Here is a 23,101-nt window from a genome sequence, read left to right as displayed (position 1 = left end):
AGGAATGCTTGTGATTTTTGCACATTGATTTTGTGTCCTGAGACTTTGCTGAAGTTACTTATCAGTTTAAGGAGATTTTGGGCTGAGACAATGGGGTTTTCCTTTTTTTTTCCTCTTGTAAATTATACTTTTTATTATTTTTTAAAATTATACTTTATGTTCTAGGGTACATGTGTACAACGTTCAGGTTTGTTACATATGTATACATGTGCCGTGTTGGTGTGCTGCACCCACTAACTCGTGATTTGCATTAGGTATATCTCCTAATGCTATCCCTTCCCCCTACTCCCACTTGACAACAGGCCCCAGTGTGTGATGTTCCCCTTCCTGTGTCCAAGTGATCTCATTGTTCAATTCCCACCTATGAGTGAGAACATGCGATGTTTGTTTTTCTGTTCTTGTGATAAGTTTGCTCAGAATGATGGTTTCCAGCTGCATCCTTGTCGCTACAAAGGACGTGAACTCATCCTTCTTTATGGCTGCATAGTATTCCATGGTGTATATATACCACATTTTCTTAATCCAGTCTTTGATGGACATTTGGGTTGGTTCCAAGTCTTTGCTAATGTGAAGAGTGCCACAATAAACATACATATGCCTGTGTCTTTATAGCAGCATGATTTATAATCCTTTGGGTATATACCCAGTAATGGGATGGCTGGGTCAAATGGTATTTCTAGTTCTAGATCCTTGAGGAATCACCACACTGTCTTCCACAATGGTTGAACGAGTTTACGATCCCATAAACAGTGCAGAAGTGTTCCTATTTCTCCACATCCTCTTCAGCACCTGTTGTTTCCTGACTTTTTAATGATTGCCATTCTAACTGGTGTGAGATGGTATTTCATTGTGGTTTTGATTTGCATTTCTCTGATGGCTAGTGATATGAGCATTTTTTCATATGTCTATTGGCTGCATAAATGTCTTCTTTTGAGAAGTGTCTGTTCATATCCTTTGCCCACTTTTTGATGGGGTTGTTTGCTTTTTTCTCATAAATTTGTTTAAGTTATTTGTAGGTTCTGGATATTAGCTCTTTGTCAGATGAGTAGATTGCAAAAATTTTCTCCCATTCTGTAGGTTGCCTGTTCACTCTGATGGTAGTTTCTTTTGCTGTGCAGAAGCTCTTTAGTTTAATTAGATCCCATTTGTCAATTTTGGCTTTTGTGGCCATGGCTTTTGGTGTTTTAGACATGAAGTCCCTGTCCATGCCTATGTCCTGAATGGTATTGCCTAGGTTTTCTTCTAGGGTTTTTATGGCTTTAGGTCTAACATTTAAGTCTGTAATCCATCTTGAATTAGTTTTTGTATAAGGAGTAAGGAAGGGATCCAGTATCAACTTTCTACTTATGGCTACCCAGTTTTTCCAGCAACATTTATTAAATAGGGACTCCTTTCCTCATTTCTTGTTTTTGTCAGGTTTGTCAAAGATCGGATTGTTGTAGATGTGGGGTATTATTTCTGAGGGCTCTGTTCTGTTCCATTGGTCTAGATCTCTGTTTTGGTACCAGTACCATGCTGATTTGGTTACTGTAGCCTTGTAGTATAGTTTGAAGTCAGGTAGCATGATGCCTCCAGCTTTGTTCTTTTGGCTTAGGATTGTCTTGGCAATGTGGGTCCTTTTTTGGTTCCATATGAACTTTAAAGCAGTTTTTTCCAATTCTGTGAAGAAAGTCATTAGTAGCTTAATGGGGATGGCATTGAATCTGTAAATTACCTTGGGTAGTGTGGCCATTTTCACAATATTGATTCTTCCTATCCATGAGCATGGAATGTTCTTCCATTTGTTTGTATCCTCTTTTATTTCATTGAACAGTGGTTTGTAGTTCTCCTTGAAGAGGTCCTTCACATCCCTTGTAAGTTGGATTCCTAGGTATTTTATTCTCTTTGAAGCAATTGTGAATGGGAGTTCAGTCATGACTTGGCTCTCTGTTTGTCCACTATTGGTGTATAGGAATTCTTGTGATTTTTGCACACTGATTTTGTATCCTGAGACTTTGTTGAAGTTTCTTATCAGCTTAAGGAGATTTTGGGCTGAGACGATGGGGTTTTCTAAATATACAATCATGTCACTGCAAACAGGGACAATTTGAGTTGCTCTTTTCCTAACTGAATACTCTTTATTTCTTTCTCTTGCCTGATTGCCCTGGCCAGAACTTCCAACACTATGTTGAATAGGAGTGGTGAGAGAGGGCATCCCTGTCTTGTGCCTGTTTTCAAGGGGAATGCTTCCAGTTTTTGCCCATTTAGTATGATATTGGCTGTGGGTCTGTCATAAATAACTCTTATTATTTTGAGATACGTCCTATCAATACCTAATTTATTGAGAGTTTTTGGCATGAAGGGCTGCTGAATTTTGTCAAAGGCCTTTTCTGCATCTGTTGAGATAATCATGTGGTTTATGTCTTTGGTTCTTTTTATATCATGGATTTCGTTTATTGATTTAAAACAAAACAAAACAAAACACAAAAATAGCAATATGTTATTGAGTTTAGCAAAGAGGCTTCTGGTGATAAGTGAGAAATCAGAAGAGCCAATTGAGTGTGCCTCTAGAATGGTCAGGCTTTTTTCCTGCTTATACCCAGGCTCAAGGCCACAGCAATCCAATAAAAGGCCTGCTGTGACTATTTTCTGGTCAGTTCAGGGAACTTGTTCTGGCTGGGCATTCCAGACCCTATTTCTTGCCTTCTCTTTTTTCTAGTCTCCTGGATTCTCCCTGGTGGGCTGCACCTGTGTTCTTCCCCTCTGCCTTGGCTTGTGGGTTGTTTCAGTCTGACTGACATCTGACCTGATAGCCCTCACATGCCAGTTTGCCTTATTCAGGATCCTGGGCCCAAGTTTGTCTGAGACATGAAACCATTTGTAATGCAACTGCTGTATTTTATAGATGAGGAATCTGAGGCCTAGAAAGTTTAAGTAAAGTTAAAGAGGTCTGAAATATAGGGCTTATGATTTCCAGATAAAGACCCAAACAGAGAGAAAAGTGCATTTGAATTTCTATATATTTTTTAAAAAGTAAGCCACTCTGGCCAGGTGCGGTGGCTCACGCCTGTAATCCCAGCATTTTGGGAGGCCAAGGCAGGTGGATCACGAGGTCAGGAGATCAAGACCATGCTGGTTAACACAGTGAAACCCCCTCTCTACTAAAAATACAAAAAATTAGCTGAGCGTGGTGGCAGGCGCCTGTAGTCCCAGCTACTCGGGAGGCTGAGGCAGGAGAATGGCATGAACCTGGGAGGTGGAGTTTGCAGTGAGCGGAGATAGCGCCACTGCACTCGAACCTGGTGACAGAGGAAGACTTTGTCTTGGAAAAGAAAAAAAAAAAGCCATTCTGATTTAGGTCAAATGTAACAAAAATAATTGCACAGAAATATCTCCTTGGGAATTTTTTTTTTGACTATGATATTTCTGAAAATGCTGTATCTGTGGTCTTAAGATAAAGATGTAGACTAGTCTTATACAGACATTATGGATGTATCTGGTGGGCCACATTTCTACTGGCTTTTCTCACAACTAACTAAAATTTGATGCCTTGAAAAATTTGATTAACTACTGACACAGTTAACAATAATGAGCATTATTTGACTCAGAAACCAAATCTCAAGGACATACATGCAATTTTTACTAAGATTTAAACCTATTAAAAGTCAAGATTTCTATAAACCCATGGACCTACATTGCAAATATATGATTAATATAGTTAGTTTAGGGTCTCAACTTTGCTTAACATGTCCATATGGCCAGAATTTCTAACTTTCTCAAGTAATTCACTCAACATTGTTATAAACATTTAATTTAGTGTAAGAAACAATATTTAATGTGAACAAAATCTTGGTATATACTATACCTTCCATGTATTTTTTTGAGTATCATAAACCCCTCCCAAATCCAACAATTGTCTTATCAATTCCAGGGGTGGTTGTGCTCCATACGTATCCGATACTGGCATATTCATATCATCAATAAATACTATAATCTTAAGAAAGACAAAAAGTTTTAAAATATACATTAGTATACCTTTCTTTAAATTACGAATTTGGAATATTATGGTTAGGGTTAAGCACAAATTAGGAATATTATGCTATAGAGTAAGCACAAAATCAGGTGTAATAACATGTCTAATTTTCTATTTAAAAACAGCAGACCGAATTCTATTTGGAAGATATGATTTTTAAAAACAACAAGTTTTCAAAATAGCAGACACTTTATTCACCTTCTATAGATCTATAAAAATTGTGTCTGACAATAGTTATAAATATATTTGATGCTGGATAAAGCAACATAGTTATGGCTATTACACAGGAACATGACTATTATTCATTGAAGATTTACTTACTGAGTGCATACTATTGGCCAGGCACTATTATAGTATTTAGCTATTTATTCCATATACACCCTGGTTTAGGAGGGATAAGGCTATCATCTGGAACCAGACTTAAAAAAATTCTGCTGCAAGTGCTGTTGTCATGAACAATAAGCAGAAAATTCAGATACATTTCCAAATTTTAAACCTGTGTTAATGTCCACCTTTGAAAATATTGTGCACTGAGGTGTACTGATTGTAATCTCTGTGTGCACTAGTTCCTTTAGACTGTATTTATTTTTGCAAAACAAGCAAGGTAAAAAACCCGCAAATAGACATATGATTGGAATTACCTAATTACCTAATTTGTAACTGTAAAATATAATTTTTTATATGTAAAATGTATTTTTTTAGTAAGGCACTCAGTTTTTCCCCTTTTGTATCACAAACTGACTGAAATTTCTCTTGCTTGCATTTTCTATTGGTGAGATTAGGTTGCTCAGTTATTCACCTTTTCAAAATCCCTAAAGTTTATCCATGTAGGCAAAGACCAAGTTTATCTGTATCTTCATTTAAAATCAAGGAAATCTGAAGCAAATCCTTAAGCTCCTGAAATTGAATTGAAACTCTTAGAGTCCCAACCCATGGTCACAGGAAGAAAGTGTGGTAGAATATATAGTAACAAAGCAGTTGGCATCTAACACATTTTCCAGTGTACTTATCTTTAGCAAGATTTCAGTAGCTTCTTTTGGCCTTAATAATTCTAAATCAGTGTAATTCAACATACTGGAAATCAAATAATATTGATTTGAAAATCAAAGTTTCTGTTATACATTGCATCTTCTAGGATGTTCAAAACTGTGTGTTATACAAATATTTTCCTTCTGATTAGTATTAATTAAAATAAACTATCACTTGAATAGCCTAAGCAGATTATTGAACAGGTGTGAGACGTATTTTACCCTGTTGTTTTTTGGTGCTCCAAGAGTATCTTTAGTTCTTCTTATTAACTTCTTAAGAATCATCTCCTTGGTTTTGGCAGCTGTCGTATTGGTGCTAAAATTTATTGTAGAGACTACAACTCCTTTATGACTGTGATTTTTAAGTAACTTTTTATCAGTTCTAACTTCTGGCTTTTTAGTGGGATTATCTGTGATGCCAAATATGGAAAGAAAACACATTCAGGACACTTTAAGAATATTTTTGCTTTATTTTAATGTGTCATGAAATTTGAAAATTACATAATTTTACTATTTTGTTGTCATTTTCAAGAAATTACTCCAATAGAACTTTGGAATATTTCTTTGCTGTTTTATGGTAAATAGCATCTCTTTGCAACCAAATGCAACAGTACAAAAGCTCAAAGAGTCCTCCATACGTTTATGCATGATAGACACATATAACTTTTTAAGATCTAAAAGCAGCATGCAGTTGTCTGCACTAATGGCATTAAAATTAAGGTATATTCCCTGAGTGAGGATTATCCAGAGGGTAGGCTATAGCTATAGCAACTTAAAAGTGAAAACAAAACCAAAACCTCTTCTGGCAAGATTTGGTGGTCTGGCATCCTTCTCCTTTCTACAGTTATCTCTAGGCCATCCCATCTTTTCCACTTGAGAAGTGGAGTTGCTGTTCCCAAAACTACTGAGTCAGAATTTTCAAGGATGAGACTCCTGAAACTCCACATGCATCTATTGCATGGCCTGATTTGAGAAGTCCTACAGAATCATACCTTTTCTATTGCAGTGTATGTAAAAGCATCAAAGAGTAGAACAGACAGATATTGCCTTTAGTTACTTCTAGACTTAGTCTACTGTTCCACTGATATATCCACCAGGTATCAGGTAATATATCTATTATATCAGCAGATGTAATACTCCTCTACCAGAACCATTCTAACTTTTGAGTAGAACAGTTTGAGAGGGTGTGGGATATTTTTTGAGACTTTTTATTTTAAACTACCAATTGAAACTATTATTCCAAGATTCACGAATGTAAGAAATAATATACACATGGTTGTGAAGTTTTGAAACATAGCATAGCTTTGAAACTGTACTACAACACATACCTGAACTTCCAGTTGCTGTCTTATGAGTTTCAGGAATCAAGATGCTGATATTCCGTTTCAGGCTACTGGAATGAAATATTTTAAGGATTCAAAATTAGTTTGTTTACCATAATAGGTGTATTAAACAACAACAAAAAAGTAACAGCATATTGTGAATTTTACTTCTCTCCTAAGAATTTTTTTTTCTGTTTCCACTTTTACAGATGAAATTAGTGTCACCATTAGAACTTATACCAAACAGGACAAAAAATAAGCTAACTTTATACAACAAACTGGGCAAATTCCTAGGATGCCAGATGGTTGGATATGTTCTCTGAATAGTAAGCCATTACCTCACGTGTCCCTTTATAAATGTGTTTTGACTTATGGATCACTCAGCAAAGACCCATTCATCTTATTTTGGTCTTGTTTCTATGTGTTTGTTTTTCTTATGTTTGATAGAAAATAGTTGTCTTTCTCTATTGTTAAAACTCACTTCAGCTTAAATATTGAGTATACAGTAAAACTTACTTTTTTTCAGTCTCCATTATTTATGATACTTAAATAATGATTGTTATGGTATTAAATATTTCAAAATTATTTCTCAGATGTTTAAGGCCTTATTTAAGTGTAGTAGGATTCTATTCCAAAATCATTAGTGTAAGACATAGATGATGGTGGCTTGGACTAAAAGAGGCATTGGAAAAAAAATAGAGGAAGTCAAGATGTATGTGAAGATAGAACAGACATTACTAGTAGAATATTAGATGTAGTGCAGGGCAAAAATGGGAACCTAGGGATAATCAGATGGGCTATAAGAGATAGGTTGGTGAGAGGAAAGGGGGAAATTAAAAGATGATTCCCAGGTCTCAGGCTTGAATAACTGGGTCCCATTTATTGAGATAAGAAGCACTAGAGGAAGGATAGGTTTGGAAGAGAAATCAATAGTTATGTTTTGGTTATGTTAATGTTGACATGTTTATATATACATGTATCTTGCATAGTAGGATATATGCATCTAATGATTAGAGGAAAAGTCTGATATGTGCATCTCCACAATTCCATCTTCTTACATAATTCAAACAATACTAGGCTTCTCTAATATTTTAACAGACTTAGGAACTCAAAAATTTTTTAGTTTTATTTGCATAAGGTAGATTTATTTTTGTTCTTTTTTTTCTTCAGGAAGAAACAAATAGAATGACAGAGACAAAGTTATTTGTCAAGAGCATTTTAACATTTGATGATCATACTGCCCAAAGCGATCTACAGATTTAATGCAATTCTTACAAAAAGATCAATGTCATTTTTCACAGGATTAAAAAAATACTAAAATTTATATGGAATCAAAGACACACTGAATAGCAAAAGCAATCCTAAGCAAAAAGAACAAACTTAGAGGCATCACATTACCCAACTTCAGATTATACTACAAGGCTATAGTAATCAAAACAGGATGTACTGGTATAAAAGTAGACACACAGATGGATGGAACAAAACAGAGAACCCAGAAATAAAGCCAAATACTTACAACCAACTGATCTTTGACAAATCAGACAAAAACATACACTGGGGAAATACACTCTATTCAAAAATGGTGCTGGGAAAATTGAATAGCCACATATAGAAGAATGAAACTGGATTCCTGTCTCTTACTGTGTGCAAAAATTATCTCAAGATGGATTAAAGACTTGAATGTAAGACCTGAAACCGTAAGAATTCTAGAAAAAAACCTAGCAAAAACTCTTCTGGATATTGGTCTAGGCAAAGAATTTATGACTAAGACACCAAAGGCAAATGCAACAAAAACTAAAATAAATAAATGGAATCTAATTAAACTAAGAAGCTTCTGCACCACAAAAGAAATAATAAACAGAGGACACAGACAACCTGTGAAAACAGAACGGGAGAAAACATTTGCAAACTGCATCTGACAAAGGACTAATATCCATAATCTACAAGGAACTCAAATAAATTAGCAAGAAAAAACCAAAACCAAAACATTAAAAGGTGGGCAAATGACATCAACAGCCACTTCCCAAAAGAAGAATAGAGTATTTTTACATTTGATAAGGACATATATTTCTAAGGCAACAAAAACCAATATTATGCAAAGCTTTATTTGTATGTTTTAGGTGCATTTTTCAAGACGGAAAAGAGTTTATAGCTGCCCTTTATATCAAGAAAAGACTTAAAATTTGGTTATTTTAAAAATAAATGTAAGAATTTCTCATTTAGACAAGATTGGGCACTTTCAGGGTGGTATGGCCATGGGCAGAATTTCTCATTTAAAGAAATGAATCTAGTTGTTAATACTTTTGAAAAGTAAATATTTTCTTCTAAATAGAAAATAGGAATGGCTGATCATAGTAAAGAGATTGAATCAGTAATAAAGTGTCCCATTAAAGAAAAGCCCAGAATTGGAAGGTTTATGCTGAATTCTACCAATCATTTAAAAGGGAACTAATACCACTCTTTCTCAAACTCTTCCAAAACATTGAAATGGAGGGAATACTGCCAAACTCATTTCACAAGGCCAGCATTATCCTAATACCAAAGCCAGAAAAGAACATTACAAGAACAGAAAATTACAGACCAATATCCATGATGAACATAGATGCAAAAATCCTCAAAAGACTAATAAAACCAAATTCAATGGTACATTAGAAGGATTATTCATGTTGGGAGCAAGATGGCTGAATAGGAACAGCTCCAGCCTCCAGCTCCCAGAGCAAGTGACACACAAGACGGGTGATTTCTGCATTTTCAACTGAGGTACTGGGTTCATCTCACTGGGGAGTGCCAGACAATCGGTGCTGGTCAGCTGGTGCAGCCAGACCGGCGAGAGCTGAAGCAGGGCGAGGCATTGCTTCACCTGGGAAGTGCAAGGGGGAAGGGAATCCCTTTTCCTAGCCAAGGGAAACTGAGATACACAACACCTGGAAAATCGGGGAACTCCCACCCTACTACTGCACTTTACCAAGGGTCTTAGCAAACGGCACACACGAGATTATAGCCCACACTTAGCCTAGAGGGTCCCACACCCACAGAGCCTCCCTCATTGCTGGTACAGCAGTCTGAGATCTAACTGCAAGGCGGCAATGAGGCTGGGGGAGGGGCACCCGCCATTGCTGAGGCTTAAGTAGGTAAACAAAACCTCCCAGAAGCTCAAACTGGGTGGAGCCCACCACAGCTCAAGGAGGCCTGCCTGACTCTGTAGACTCCACCGCTGGGTGGAGTCTGACAGCTGTCTGACAGCTTTGAAGAGAGCAGTGAATCTCCCAGCACAGAGGTTGAAATCTGAGAACGGACAGACTGCCTGCTCAAGTGGGTCCCTGACCCCTGAGTAGCCTAACTGGGAGACATCCCCCACTAGGTGCAGACTGACACCTCACACCTCACATGGTGGGGTACACCCCTGAGAGGAAGCTTCCAGAGCAAGTATCAGACAGCAGCACTCATTGTTCAGCAATATTCTATCTTCTGCAGCCCTTGCTGCTGATACCCAGGCAAACAGGGTCTGGAGTGGACCTCAAGCAATCTCTAACAGACCTACAGTGGAGGGTCCTGACTGTTAGAAGGAAAACTAACAAACAGAAAGGACACCCACACCAAAACTCCATCAGTACGTCACCAGCATCAAAGACTAAAGGCAGATAAAACCACAAAGATGGGGAAAAAGCAGGGCAGAAAAGCTGGAAATGCAAAAAGTCAGAGTGCATCACCCCTTCCAAAGGAACGCAGCTCATCGCCAGCAACGGATCAAAGCTGGACAGAGAATGACTTTGACGAGTTGAGAGGAGAAGGCTTCAGTCAATCAAACTTCTCAGAGCTAAAGGAGGAACTACGTAACCAGCGCAAACAAACTAAAAATCTTGAAAAAAGAATGGAAGAATGGATAACTAGAATAATCAATGCAGAGAAGGCCATAAACGACTTGACAGAGATAAAAATCATGACACGAGAAATACGTGACAAATGCACAAGCTTCAGTAAACAACTCTATCAACATGAAGAAAGAGTATCAATGATTGAAGATCAAATGAATGAAATGAAGTGAGAAGAGAAGTCTAGAGAAAAAAAAAAGGAAAAAGAAATGAACAAAGCCTCTAAGAAATATGAGATTATGTGAAAAGGCCAAATCTAAGTCTGATTGGTGTGCCTGAAAGTGAAGGGGAAAATGGAACCAAGTTGGAAAACACTCTGCAGGATATCATCCAGGAGAACTTCCCCAACCTAGTAAGGCAGGCCAACATCCAAATTCAGGAAATACACAGAACGCCACAAAGATACTCCTCGAGAAGAGCAACTCCAAGACACATAATTGTCAGATTCACCAAAGTTGAAATGAAGGAAAAAATGTTAAGAGCAGCCAGAGAGAAAGGTCGGGTTACCCACAAAGGGTAGCCCATCAGACTAACAGCAGATCCCTTGGCAGAAACTCTCCAAGCCAGAAGAGAGTGGGGGCCAATATTCAACATTCTTAAAGAAAAGAATTGTCAATCCAGAATTTCATATCCAGCCAAACTAAGTTTCATCAGTGAAGGAGAAATAAAATCCTTTACAGACAAGCATATGCTTAGAGATTTTGTCACCACCAGGCCTGCCGTACAAGAGATCCTGAAGGAAGCACTAAACATGGAAAGGAAGAACAGGTACCAGCCATTGCAAAAACATGTCAAATGTAAAGTCCATTGTTGCTAGCAAGAAACTGCATCAACTAGTGAGCAAAATAACCAGCTAATATCATAATGACAGGATCAAGTTCACACATAACAATATTAACCTTAAATGTAAATGGACTAAATGCTCCAATTAAAAGACACAGACTGGCAAATTGGATAAAGAGTTAAGACCCATCAGTTTGCTGTATTCAGGAGACTCATCTCACATGCAGAGACACACATAGGCTCAAAATAAAGGGATGGAGGGAGATCTGCCAAGCAAACGGAAAACAAAAAAAAGCAGGGGTTGCAATCCTAGTCTCTGATAAAACAGACTTTAAACCATCAAAGATCAAAAGAGACAAAGAAGGCCATTACATAATGGTAAAGGGATCAATTCATCAGCAAGAGCTAACTATCCTAAATATATATGCACCCAATACAGGAGCACCCAGATTCATAAAGCATGTCCTTAGAGACTTACAAAGAGACTTAAACTCCCATAAAATAATAATGGGAGACTTTAACACCCCACTGTCAACATTAGACAGATCAACGAGACAGAAAGTTAACAATGATATCCAGGAACTGAACTCAACTCTGCACCAAGCGAACCTAACAGACATGTACAGAACTCTCCACCCCAAATCAACAGAATATACATTCTTCTCAGCACCACACCACACGTATTCCAAAATTGACCACATAGTTGGAAGTAAAGCACTCCTCAGCAAATGTAAAAGAACAGAAATTATAACAAACTGTCTCTCAGACCACAGTGCAATCAAACCATAACTCAGGACTAAGAAAATCAATCAAAACTGCTCAACTAGATGGCAACTGAACAACCGGCTCCTGAATGACTACTGGGTACATAACGAAATGAAAGCAGAAATAAAGATGTTCTAGAAAACCAATGAGAACAAAGATACAACATACCAGAATCTCTGGGACACATTTAAAGCAGTGTGTAGAAGGAAACTTATAGCACTAAATGCCCACAAGAGAAAGCTGGAAAGATCTAAAATTGACAACCTAACATCACAATTAAAAGAGCTAGAGAAGCAAGAGCAAACATGTTCAAAAGCTAGCAGAAGGCAAGAAATAACTAAGATCAGAGCAGACCTGAAGGAGATAAGAGACACAAAAAACCCTCCAAAAAATCAATGAATCCAGGAGCTGGTTTTTTAAAAAGATCAACAAAATTGATAGACCGCTAGCAAGACTAACAAAGAAGAAAAGAGAGAAGAATCAAATAGACACAATAAAATATGATAAAGGGGATATCACCACCAACCCCACAGAAATACAAACTACCATCAGAGAATACTATAAACACCTCTATGCAAATAAACTAGAAAACCTAGAAGAAATGAATAATTTCCTGGACACATACACCCTCCAAGACTAAACCAGGAAGAAGTTGAATCCCTGAATAGACCAATAGCAGGCTCTGAAATTGAGGCAATAATTAATAGCCTACCAACCAAAAAAAGTCCAGGACCAGATGGATTCACAGCCGAATTCTACAAGAGGTACAAGGAGGAGCTGGTACCATTCCTTCTGAAACTATTCCAATGAATAGAAAAAGAGGGAATCCTCCCTAACTCATTTTATGAGACCAACATCATCTTGATACCAAAGTCTGGCAGAGACACAACAAAAAAAGAGAATTTTAGACCAATATCCCTGATGAACATTGATGCAAAAATCCTCAATAAAATACACACAAACTGAATCCAGCAGCACATCAAAAAGCTTATCCACCATGATCAAGTCGGCTTCATCCCTGGGATGCAAGGCTGGTTCAATATATGCAAATCAATAAACGTAATCCAGCATATAAACAGAACTAAAGACAAAAACCACATGATTATTTCAATAGATGCAGAAAAGGCCTTTAACAAAATTCAGCAGCCCTTCATGCTAAAAACTCAAAAAATTCGGTATTAATGGAACATATCTCAAAATAATAAGAGCTATTTATGACAAACCCACAGCCAATATCATACTAAATGGGCAAAAACTGGAAGCATTCCCTTTGAAAACTGGCATAAGACAGGGATGCCCTCTCTCATCACTCCTATTCAACATAGTGTTGGAAGTTCTGGCTAGGGCAATCAGGCAAGAGAAAGAAATCAAGGGTATTCAGTTAGGAAAAGAAGAAGTCAAATTGTCCCTGTTTGCAGATGACATGATTGTATATTTAGAAAACCCCATCGTCTCAGCCCCAAATCTCCTTAAGCTGATAAGCAACTTCAGCAAAGTCTCAGGATACAAAATTAATGTGCAAAAATCACAAGCATTCTTATACAGCAGTAACAGAGAAACAGACAGCCAATCATGAATGAACTTCCATTCACAATTGCGTCAAAGAGAATAAAATGCCTAGGAATCCAATGTACAGGGGATGTAAAGGACCTCTTCAAGGAGAACTACAAACCACTGCTCAGTGAAATCAAAGAGGACACAAACAAATGGAAGAACATACCATGCTCATGGATAGGAAGAATCAATATCATGAAAATGGTCATACTGCCCAAGGTTATTTATAGATTCAATGCCATTCCCATCAAGCTACCAATGAGTTTTTTCACAGAATTGGAAAAAACTGCTTTAAAGTTCATATGGAACCAAAAAAGAGCCCGCATTGCCAAGACAATCCTAAGTCAAAAGAACAAAGCTGGAGGCATCACGCTACCTGACTTCAAACTATACTACAAGCCGACAGCAACCAAAACAGCATGGTATTGTTACCAAAGCAGAGATATAGACCAATGGAACAGAACAGAGCCCTCAGAAATAATACCACACATCTACAGCCATCTGATCTTTGACAAACCTGAGAGAAACAAGAAATGGGGAAAGGATTCCCTATTTAATAAATGGTGCTGGGAAAACTGGCTAGCCATAAGTAGAAAGCTGAAACTGGATCCCTTCCTTACTCCTTATATGAAAATTAATTCAAGATGGATTAGAGACTTAAATGTTAGACCTAATACCATAAAAACCCTAGAAGAAAACCTAGGTAATACCATGCAGGACAGAGGCATGGGCAAGGACTTCATGTGTAAAGCACCAAAAGCAATGGCCACAAAAGCCAAAATTGACAAATGGGATCTAATTAAACTAAAGAGCTTCTGCACAGCAAAAGAAACTACCATCAGAGTGAACAGGCAACCTACAGAATGGGAGAACATTTTTGCAATCTACTCATCTGACAAAGGGCTAATATCCAGAACCTACAAAGAACTCAAAGAAATTTACAAGGAAAAAGCAAACAACTCCATCAAAAAGTAGGCAAAGGATATGAACAGATGCTTCTCAAAAGAAGATCTTCATAGAGCCAACAGACACACGAGAAAATGCTCATCATCACTGGCCATCAGAGAAATGCAAATCAAAACCACAATGAGATACCATCTCACACCAGTTAGAATGGCAATCATTAAAAAGTCAGGAAACAACAGGTGCTGGAGAGGATGCAGAGAAATAGGAACACTTTTACACTGTTGGTGGGATTGTAAACTAGTTCAACCATTGTGGAAAACTGTGTGGTGATTCCTCAAGGATCTAGAACTAGAAATACCATTTGACCCAGCCATCCCATTACTGGGGATATACCCAAAGGAGTATAAATTATGCTGCTATAAAGACACATGCACACGTGTGTTTGTTGTGGCACTATTCACCATAGCAAAGACTTGGAATCAACCCAAATGTCCATCTGTGACCGACTGGATTAAGAAAATGTGGCACATATACACCATGGAATACTATGCAGCCATAAAAAAGGATGAGTTAATGTCCTTTGTAGGGACATGGATGCAGCTGGAAACCATCATTTTCAGCAAACTATCGCAAGAACAGAAAACCAAATACCACATGTTCTCACTCATAGGTGGGAATTGAACAATGAGATTACTTGGACTCTGGAAGGGTAACATCACACACTGGGGCCTATTATGGGGAGGGGGGAGGGGGGAGGGATGGCATTGGGAGTTATACCAGATGTAAATGACGAGTTGATGGGTGCTGATGAGTTGATGGGTGCAGCACACCAACATGGCACAAGTATACATATGTAACAAACCTGCACATTGTGCGCATGTACCCTAGGACTTAAAGTATAATTTAAAAAAGGGATTATTCATCACAATCAAGTGGGGATTTATCCCTAAGATAATTTCATGTTTGATTCAACATACACAAATCAATAGATGTGATATTCCATATTAACAAAATGAAAGACAAAAACTATAAGGTCATCTTAATAAATACAGTTGAAGCATTTGAGAAAATTGAATACTTTTTCATAAAAAATTCTCAACAGCTTAGGGAGGTATAGAAGGAATGTACTTCAATGCAATAAAAGGCCAAATATGATGCATCACAGTTAACATCATACTCAGTGGTCCAAAGCTGAAAACTATTCCTCTATGATCAGGAACCAGACAAGGATACCCACTCTCACTACTTCTTTTCAACATAGAACTGGAAGTCCTAGCCAAAGCAATTAGGCAAGGAAAGAAATAAAAGGCATCAGAATAGGAAAAGAAGAAGTGAAATTGTCTGTTTGCTGATGACATGATGTTATTAATAGAGACCCTAAAGATGCCACCAAAAGACTGTTAGAACTGATCAATGAATGCAATAAAGTTGTAAGTTACAAACTCAATGTACAAAAATTAGTCACATTTCTATAAGCCAACAATGAACTACCTGAAAAAGAAAGAAAACAATTCCATTTACAATACTGCTAAAAAAGACCATTAAAAGAGTACTGAAGAGTAAATATAACCAAAAGGTGAAAATTCTGTATATTGAAAACTATAAAACATTGAGGAAATAAATTTAACAAAACACAAATAAGTGGAAAGATATCCTATGTTCATGGATTGAAAGAATTAATATTGTTAAAATATCCATTCTACCCAAAGTGAGCTACAGATTCAATGCAATCTCTACCAAAATTCCAACATATTTTTCATTTTTCCAATGGAACCACGAAATATCCTGAATAGCTAAAGGAATTTGAGGGAAAAAAATAAAAAATAAAAAAAGCCTGTGGCATCACACTACCTGATTTCAAAATATACTACAAAGCTATAGTAATCAAAACAACATGGCATTGGCATAATAACCAACACATTGACCAGTGAAACAGGATAGAGGGCCCAGAAATAAACCCATACATTTACAATCAATTGCTTTGGCTATTCTGCAGTCCTGTGTTCATTGTAGGATTATTCACAACAGACAAGATATGGGCTCACCCTGTGTTCAGTGACTGGATTTTTTTTTTTTTTTTTTGAGGTGGAGTCTTTCTCTGTTGCCCAGGCTGGAGTGCAATGGTGCAATCTTGTCTCACTGCAACCTCCACCTCCTGGGTTCAAGCGATTCTTCTGCCTCAGCCTCCCTAGTAGCTGGGATTACAGGTGCCCGCCACCACGCCCAGTTAATCTTTTGTATTTTTAGTGGAGATGTTGGCCAGGCTGGTCTCAAACTCCTGACCTCAGGTGATCCACCTGCCTCTGCCTTCTAAAGTGCTGAGATTACAGGCGTGAAACACTGTGCCCAGCCTGAATGGATTTTTAAAATGTGGTGTGTATGTGTGTGTGTATATATATGTGTGTATATATATATGTATATATATAGAATGGAATACTATTCAGTCTTTTCAAAGAAGGAAATCCTGTCATTTAAATGGAGTTTTAAAAATATGGTGCATATATATACATATTCCAGTATATATACAATGAAATACTGTTCAGTGTCTAAAAAGAAGGAAATCCTGTCATTTGTAACAACATGGATGAACCTGAAGGACATTATGCTAGTGAAATAAGCCAAGCACAGAAAGACAAATCCTATATAATCTCACTTATATGTGGATTCTAAACAAGTCTAACTCATAGAAGCAGAAAGTAGACTAGTGGTTGCCAGGGGCTACAGGTGAGGTGGGAAGGAATGGGGAGATGTTGGTCAAAGGGTACAAAATTTCAGTTAGACAGGCAGAACAAGAATTTGACATTTATTGCACAGCATGGTGGCCATAGTTAATAATGTGTTGGATATTTCAAAATTCCTAAAAAAATAGATTTTAATTGTTCTCACTAAAAAATCGTAAGTATGTGAGGTAATGGTATGCTAATTACATGATATAATCATTTCTCAATATGTATATACATGAAAACATCACATTGTACCCCATAAATACATACAATTATCATTTTTCAATAAAAATAAAAGTTTAAACTGAAAAAATAAAAGATAAATCAGGAAAAAAAGGATTTTCTTCTTATCTCCTCTTTTGAATGATTCCACATTGTTACATAACAGATTTGCTTTTTTTAAAAAATAGGCACATTTATATATTAAAGCACACTTTTTAAAATCAGACAAATCAAATTTAGGAGTTAATATACACAACCTTGATTTTTTAATTTCACTATACAATAGGGTATCTCCTAAAATTGAACCATGTTTTATGTCAAACGCTCCTGGACCCTCTAACTTTTCAAGCATTTGATTAATGGCAGCAGTTTTCCCAGCACCAGATTCTCCTAAGGGAAAAAATACATAAGGTTAGATGTATATGCAAGAAAATGATACATGTTAACACATTAAAATGAGCCAATAACATTCTCCCTCAATTGAAAATTACATAAAATGTGTGTTTTTGTTCTTGCCTTTTTAAAAAATGTGGTTGAGTCATTAAATGAGGAAGCTAATATAAAACCTTCTCAAATTGTTTGAATTATTTACATTTCTTACAAAAGAATAGACTGAGTTAATTATTATTTTTATCTAATGTTCATGCTAATCCTTTTGTACAGAACTACAACATGAAACATAATTCCTTAAAAATTTCTGCCAACACAATTTGAGGAAGAAATTTGATGATAAACTTTTTGTTGAATCAGAGTAGGGACTCTGTAATGATTTTACAATTCATTAAGTATTAAAGTAAAGATAAGTGTTTTCTTAGACAAAATTAGAGGCAAGGTATGTGTTATCTGAGAGTTACATTGCCTGAATTCTTTGAATACGGAACTGCGAAAATGATACTATTGCCTCTGGTGCTATGCAACACAAGTTAGAGAATTAGAGAACTGGAAAAGGTAATTGATGGGTTGGCATACGCATTAAAAGAGAGTAGGAGCTGTATTGAATTACTCTTTTGATAATGGTAAAAGGTAGAAAAATCTTAATATTGGATTGGGGAATCCGATTGAGTGTGTACATGTAAGTATACCAATCAATGTTACCAATAAGAACCTCAGCCCACAGGCTACAGAGGCCAAACATATATTATTAATACAATAGCTCTACTTCTGGAATTTCTCCTGCAGGTAATGAAAAGATAAAAAAGATTTATAATGTCCTATTTTGGCAAATATGTGGAAAAATGGGTGTTCATAAACTGCTGGTAAGAATATAAATTAATATAGTAACCAGAACTTTTCAGGGTATATATTTTTCCCACTTACAAAATAAGATAGTTAGACCAAATATCTGTAAACCTTTTTCTAACTCTGAAATTCTCCTTCTATTAAATATTTGTAATACCTGTGAGAAGTACAGGGCAGGAATTCTTTAAAAGAAGGCTCATGAGAAAAGAAAGGCATGTTGTGTCTCTGGTAGCAGTATAATTAATGCATTCTCCATATTCTGTTATCTTCAAGAAGTTTTCGCCAGATCTTTGAAGATTAGTTAGTAATGAAGTTCCTAAGTTAAAATTTTAAAAAAGTTTCAAATGACCTAGAAAGCACTATTCACCTAATCTTTTTTAAAAAATCGTTAGAATTATTTTATTTTCATTAATTGTACATATGAAAAGTACATGGCTGGCTGGATGCGGTGGCTCACGCCTGTAATCCCAACACTTTGAGAGGCCAAGGCTGGCGGATCACGAGGTCAGGAGAAACCCCGGGGGTCAGGTGAAACCCCGTCTCTATTAAAAATAAAAAAAATTAGACGGGCGAGGTGGCGGGCGCCTGTAGTCCCAGCTACTCGGGAGGCTGAGGCAGGTGAATGGCCTGAACCCAGGAGGCGGAGCTTGCAGTGAGCCGAGATTGTGCCACTGCACTCCAGACTGGGCGACAGAGTGAGACTCTGTCTCAAAAAAAAAAAAAAAAAAAAAAAAAAGAAAAGAAAGAAAGGAAGAAAAGAAAAGAAAAGTACATGGCTATGCAGAAATAAAATATATTAAGATTTGTTTCAGGAAAATGTAATCATGTCACAATATAGTCAATCATAAAAATTCATTAGTTCATTACTCTTAAAAGTCTTCTTATTCTGAGAAAACTCCATTGATTATGTCCAGGAGTTCCAAAATATCATATATATTGAAGAAACAGTCATTTCCACTAAGTTAAAGTCATTCTGCAAGTCACTTTCATCACCACTTTCATCACCACAGCGGACACTAGAGGCAATTTTAGCAGCTCGACAGAAATTCATGGATTTCCACATTATGACAGTTTTCCAGTGGTGGATGCCCTAACCCTGGAGAGGTCAAATCAGTGACACAGTCTATGGTGGACTGGATGTATTCACCTAATCTTTCAGGTCCTCAAAACATAATAATTTCTGGAAAAGTCTGCACATTACAAAACAGTTTAAACATACACAAATAAGCCAAAATTTTACAAGTGCCTGAGGATCACTGCTGATCTCAGAAATTATCCCTCACTCATACTCTTTCTGACTTTTTGATGTGGACAGTTAGTGCTATCAACTTTCCTCTTAAAATGCGTTGGTTGTGTCACAGAGATTCTGTCTTTACCTATTTTTTTTTTTTTTTTATATAGCAAATGGGCTCCTTTACTTTGATTTGTAAAGGCCCTTTATATATTAAGGAAATTAGCTCTTGTAATTTGCTTGGTGTTTTATGTAAGTGCTCTATTATATTTGACTGAGCTAGTCTGTCCTCATTATTTCCTGGCTACTGTTACTCTCTTACTTAACATTTCTGTATGGAATTTGGAATCAGCTTCTTTAGTCCTCACCACACCTATAGTGTGGTATGTTTATTGGAATTATCTTTACTTCATGGATTAATTTAGGAAGAATTAACCCGTTTAGGATGATAGCTTTTGTCCAAGAACATGGCATGCTTTTTTATTTCTACGTCTCAGGAATGTTTCCAAGTTTACTTCATATTGATTTTGCATATTTCTCATTAAACTTAGTTTTCTGTATTTCATCTTTTAAAAAATTTTGCTTTTGCCATTTTATTTTATTTTTTTATGCTTCTAAAATTTTCTTATTTTATTTATTTATTTTCTTACCCAATCCTGCTGCAGTTGACCCCAAATCCATCCCACAGAAGCAATGCCAATCTTGTAATGTTCACTTCCGGCTTTCCACCTTACTCCAGCAGCCACTGCAGTAACTTCTGGATGACCAACACATGCGCACTAATTCTCTCTGTTTTTGACACTTTAAGTAAGATCTTTTCTTTAATTGTTTACATTGTAACTAGTTGTTGTTTGTATATATGTGGAATCATTATTTTTATATATTGTTTTGTAATTAGACTAAAACTAAATTCTCTTATTGCTTATAGTAGTTTTAAGTTGATCCTTTGGTTTTCCAGATATTTTATTATAACTTCTGCAAATAATTAAAATTTAACCACTTATTTTCCAAATTTCTATCTCTAATTCCTCTTTTTAATTGCATTGGCTCATATATACAAAACAGCATTGAGTTAAAAAGTGGATTTTAATGGTAATGCTTCAAGTATTTCCCCTTAAGTAGACTCTGCTGTTGTTATCGAACTTTTAACTTCTGTTGTATTTTTCATTTCTAGAAGGTCTCCTTGGTTCTTTTTCAAATTGTGTCAGTTTTTAATAGTTTCTCATGCATTTCTGGTATTTTCTATCTTTCCTTTTAATTCTTTAAAAATGGTAAGCGTGGCTGTCTGAGACTATATATCTTTATTCAAGTCATCCAAGTCTCATTAATTTGTGGCTGCAATCTTGTTTCTGCTAATTATCTTTAAAGGGGCATTACATTTGAAAATATTATTTGTTAGAATAATATAAAGTGTAGTATAATAGTTCCACTCTATAGAAAGTATGTTCATTGGCTTCTAACCGGATGCTGGGAGACTACTCAGGGATTCCCTTAATCCCAATTCAAGACTGGAGGTTCCTTAGATGATGTAGGATAACGTATCTGGCCTCAGATTATGGGTACCTGGATATGTAAGGGCTGGTTTAATCCAGTTTACCTTCACGTAGAGAGTGTAGCTCTTCATTAACCCAGATTAAATTATATGTGTACGTGTAGGTGAGAAAGGAGTAGAGGGAAGGAAGCTTTGATTTCTGTCATCCTTAGTCCTTGAATAGCAAACCTAATGACACAATGACTTGATTGTTTCAACCAAAATCACATGTAATTCTTTAAATGGATATTGTAGCCTCAATAATTTCTATAAAGGACAACTTTTAGCACTCCTAGTTGTGGATTGAACATTACTACAAAATTCACATTTAAACTCCTCAAACATTAGTAGAAATCAAAATAAAACACACAAATCTTAATCTGCAAGCAAATGTTTCCTTCCAATAACTACCACCCCATGATAGCAAGAAAGAGAATTCTGTGTCATGATCTGTCACGTCAGTACTCAATACTGGTATTTATATATCAACATCTTATAAACTCTTAGAGTACAGATTCCAGAAGAGAGAGCCTGAATTTTTTCCCCTTTCAGTTAGTTCCCGGTGCAAACAACTACACCAAAAGATCTTGTCTAAACATAGTTCTGACCACTTTATTCCTTGTTTTCTATACTCAGTAGTGGTTACCACAAGGCCATTTGAAATGATAGGTTTAGGTGGGTAGGCAATACCTCAATTTGCCCTTTGTTTTTGAGTTGGCTACCTAGTAGACAGCATCCGATGTGAGGCTCTGGAGAAAAACTTAGGTCCACAGTCTTCCTTTTGATGTTTGGGGGATAGAAACAGTTAACATTTTTGAAACTATGAGAGCCCAATATACCGGACTCTCAGTTTTAGATTGTAGGCTTCAGGTAGAGAGAATCTCCCTTGCCTGAGCTCTATTATCTTTCATTTTTGCTTAAAAACTAGTTAGCTTTTACCTAAATTCATCCCTCTCTTATTGAAATTCAGTAAAAGTGACAAAAAGTAGCCAATTCACACCAACGTTTTGATCTTCCAGCCATTTTCCCTAGAGTTACAGCACATGGTCTGTCTCCCAGATATTACAGCTAACAATGTTGCCAGTTTTTTGGCTATGGCGTATAAAGGATCACCTGTATTCATCTGCAACACTGTGTCTTCATTGCCCAGCATCTGACTTTTAAGTCAATGTCAGGTATTTCAGGATTTTTTATGTGATTGTGTCATTTCTAGCTACTGAAATGTGTGTGTATATATATATTATACTTTAAGTTCTAGGGTACATGTGCACCTAGACGTGCAGGTTTGTTACATATGTATACATGTGCCATGTTGGTGTGCTGCACCCATTAACTCGTCATTTACATTAGGTATATCTCCTAATGCTATCCCTCCCCCCTACCCCATCCCCACAGTAGGACCTGGTGTGTGATGTTCCCCTTCCTGTGTCCAAGTGATCTCATTGTTCAATTCGCACCTATGAGTGAGAACATGCGGTATTTCGTTTTCTGTTCTTGCGATAGTTTCCTGAGAATAATGGTTTCTAGCTGCATCCATGTCCCTACAAAGAACACGAACTCATCCTTTTTTATGGCTGCATAGTATTTCATGGTGTATATGTGTCACATTTTCTTAATCCAGTCTGTCACTGATGGACATTTGGGTTGATTCCAAGTCTTTGCTATTGTGAATAGTGCCGCAATAAACATACGTGTGCATGTGTCTTTATAGCAGCATGACTTATAATCCTTTGGGTATATCCCCAGTAATGGGATGGCTGAGTCAAATGGTATTTCTAGTTCTAGATCTTTGAGGAATCGCCACACTGTTTTCCACAATGGTTGACCTAGTTTACAGTTCCACCAACAGTGTAAAAGTGTTCCTATTTCTCCACATTCTTTCCAGCACCTGTTGTTTCCTGATTTTTTTAATG

At 36.7% G+C, this 23,101-nt stretch overlaps 1 protein-coding gene across 2 annotated transcripts in view; it reads right to left on the bottom strand.

Annotated features, from left to right (window-relative positions):
* DNAH14 (dynein axonemal heavy chain 14) overlaps positions 1 to 23,101 on the bottom strand; it is a 575,377-nt gene that overhangs the window by 178,380 nt on the left and 373,896 nt on the right. For both annotated transcript variants that reach the window (XM_030936505.1, XM_030936506.1), the window contains exons 45-49: positions 18,584 to 18,742; positions 17,445 to 17,577; positions 6,369 to 6,433; positions 5,263 to 5,450; positions 3,845 to 3,973 (exon numbers count right to left, since the gene is read on the bottom strand). In XM_030936505.1, the coding sequence (XP_030792365.1) occupies positions 3,845 to 3,973; positions 5,263 to 5,450; positions 6,369 to 6,433; positions 17,445 to 17,577; positions 18,584 to 18,742 (674 nt within the window). The remainder of the gene's footprint in view (positions 1 to 3,844; positions 3,974 to 5,262; positions 5,451 to 6,368; positions 6,434 to 17,444; positions 17,578 to 18,583; positions 18,743 to 23,101) is intronic.

The sequence above is a fragment of the Rhinopithecus roxellana genome, chromosome 8 (genome assembly GCF_007565055.1).
Source record: "Rhinopithecus roxellana isolate Shanxi Qingling chromosome 8, ASM756505v1, whole genome shotgun sequence".
NCBI lineage: Eukaryota > Metazoa > Chordata > Mammalia > Primates > Cercopithecidae > Rhinopithecus > Rhinopithecus roxellana.
Note: the sequence above shows the minus strand (reverse complement) of the source record. Positions and strands in the feature narration are given on the sequence as shown.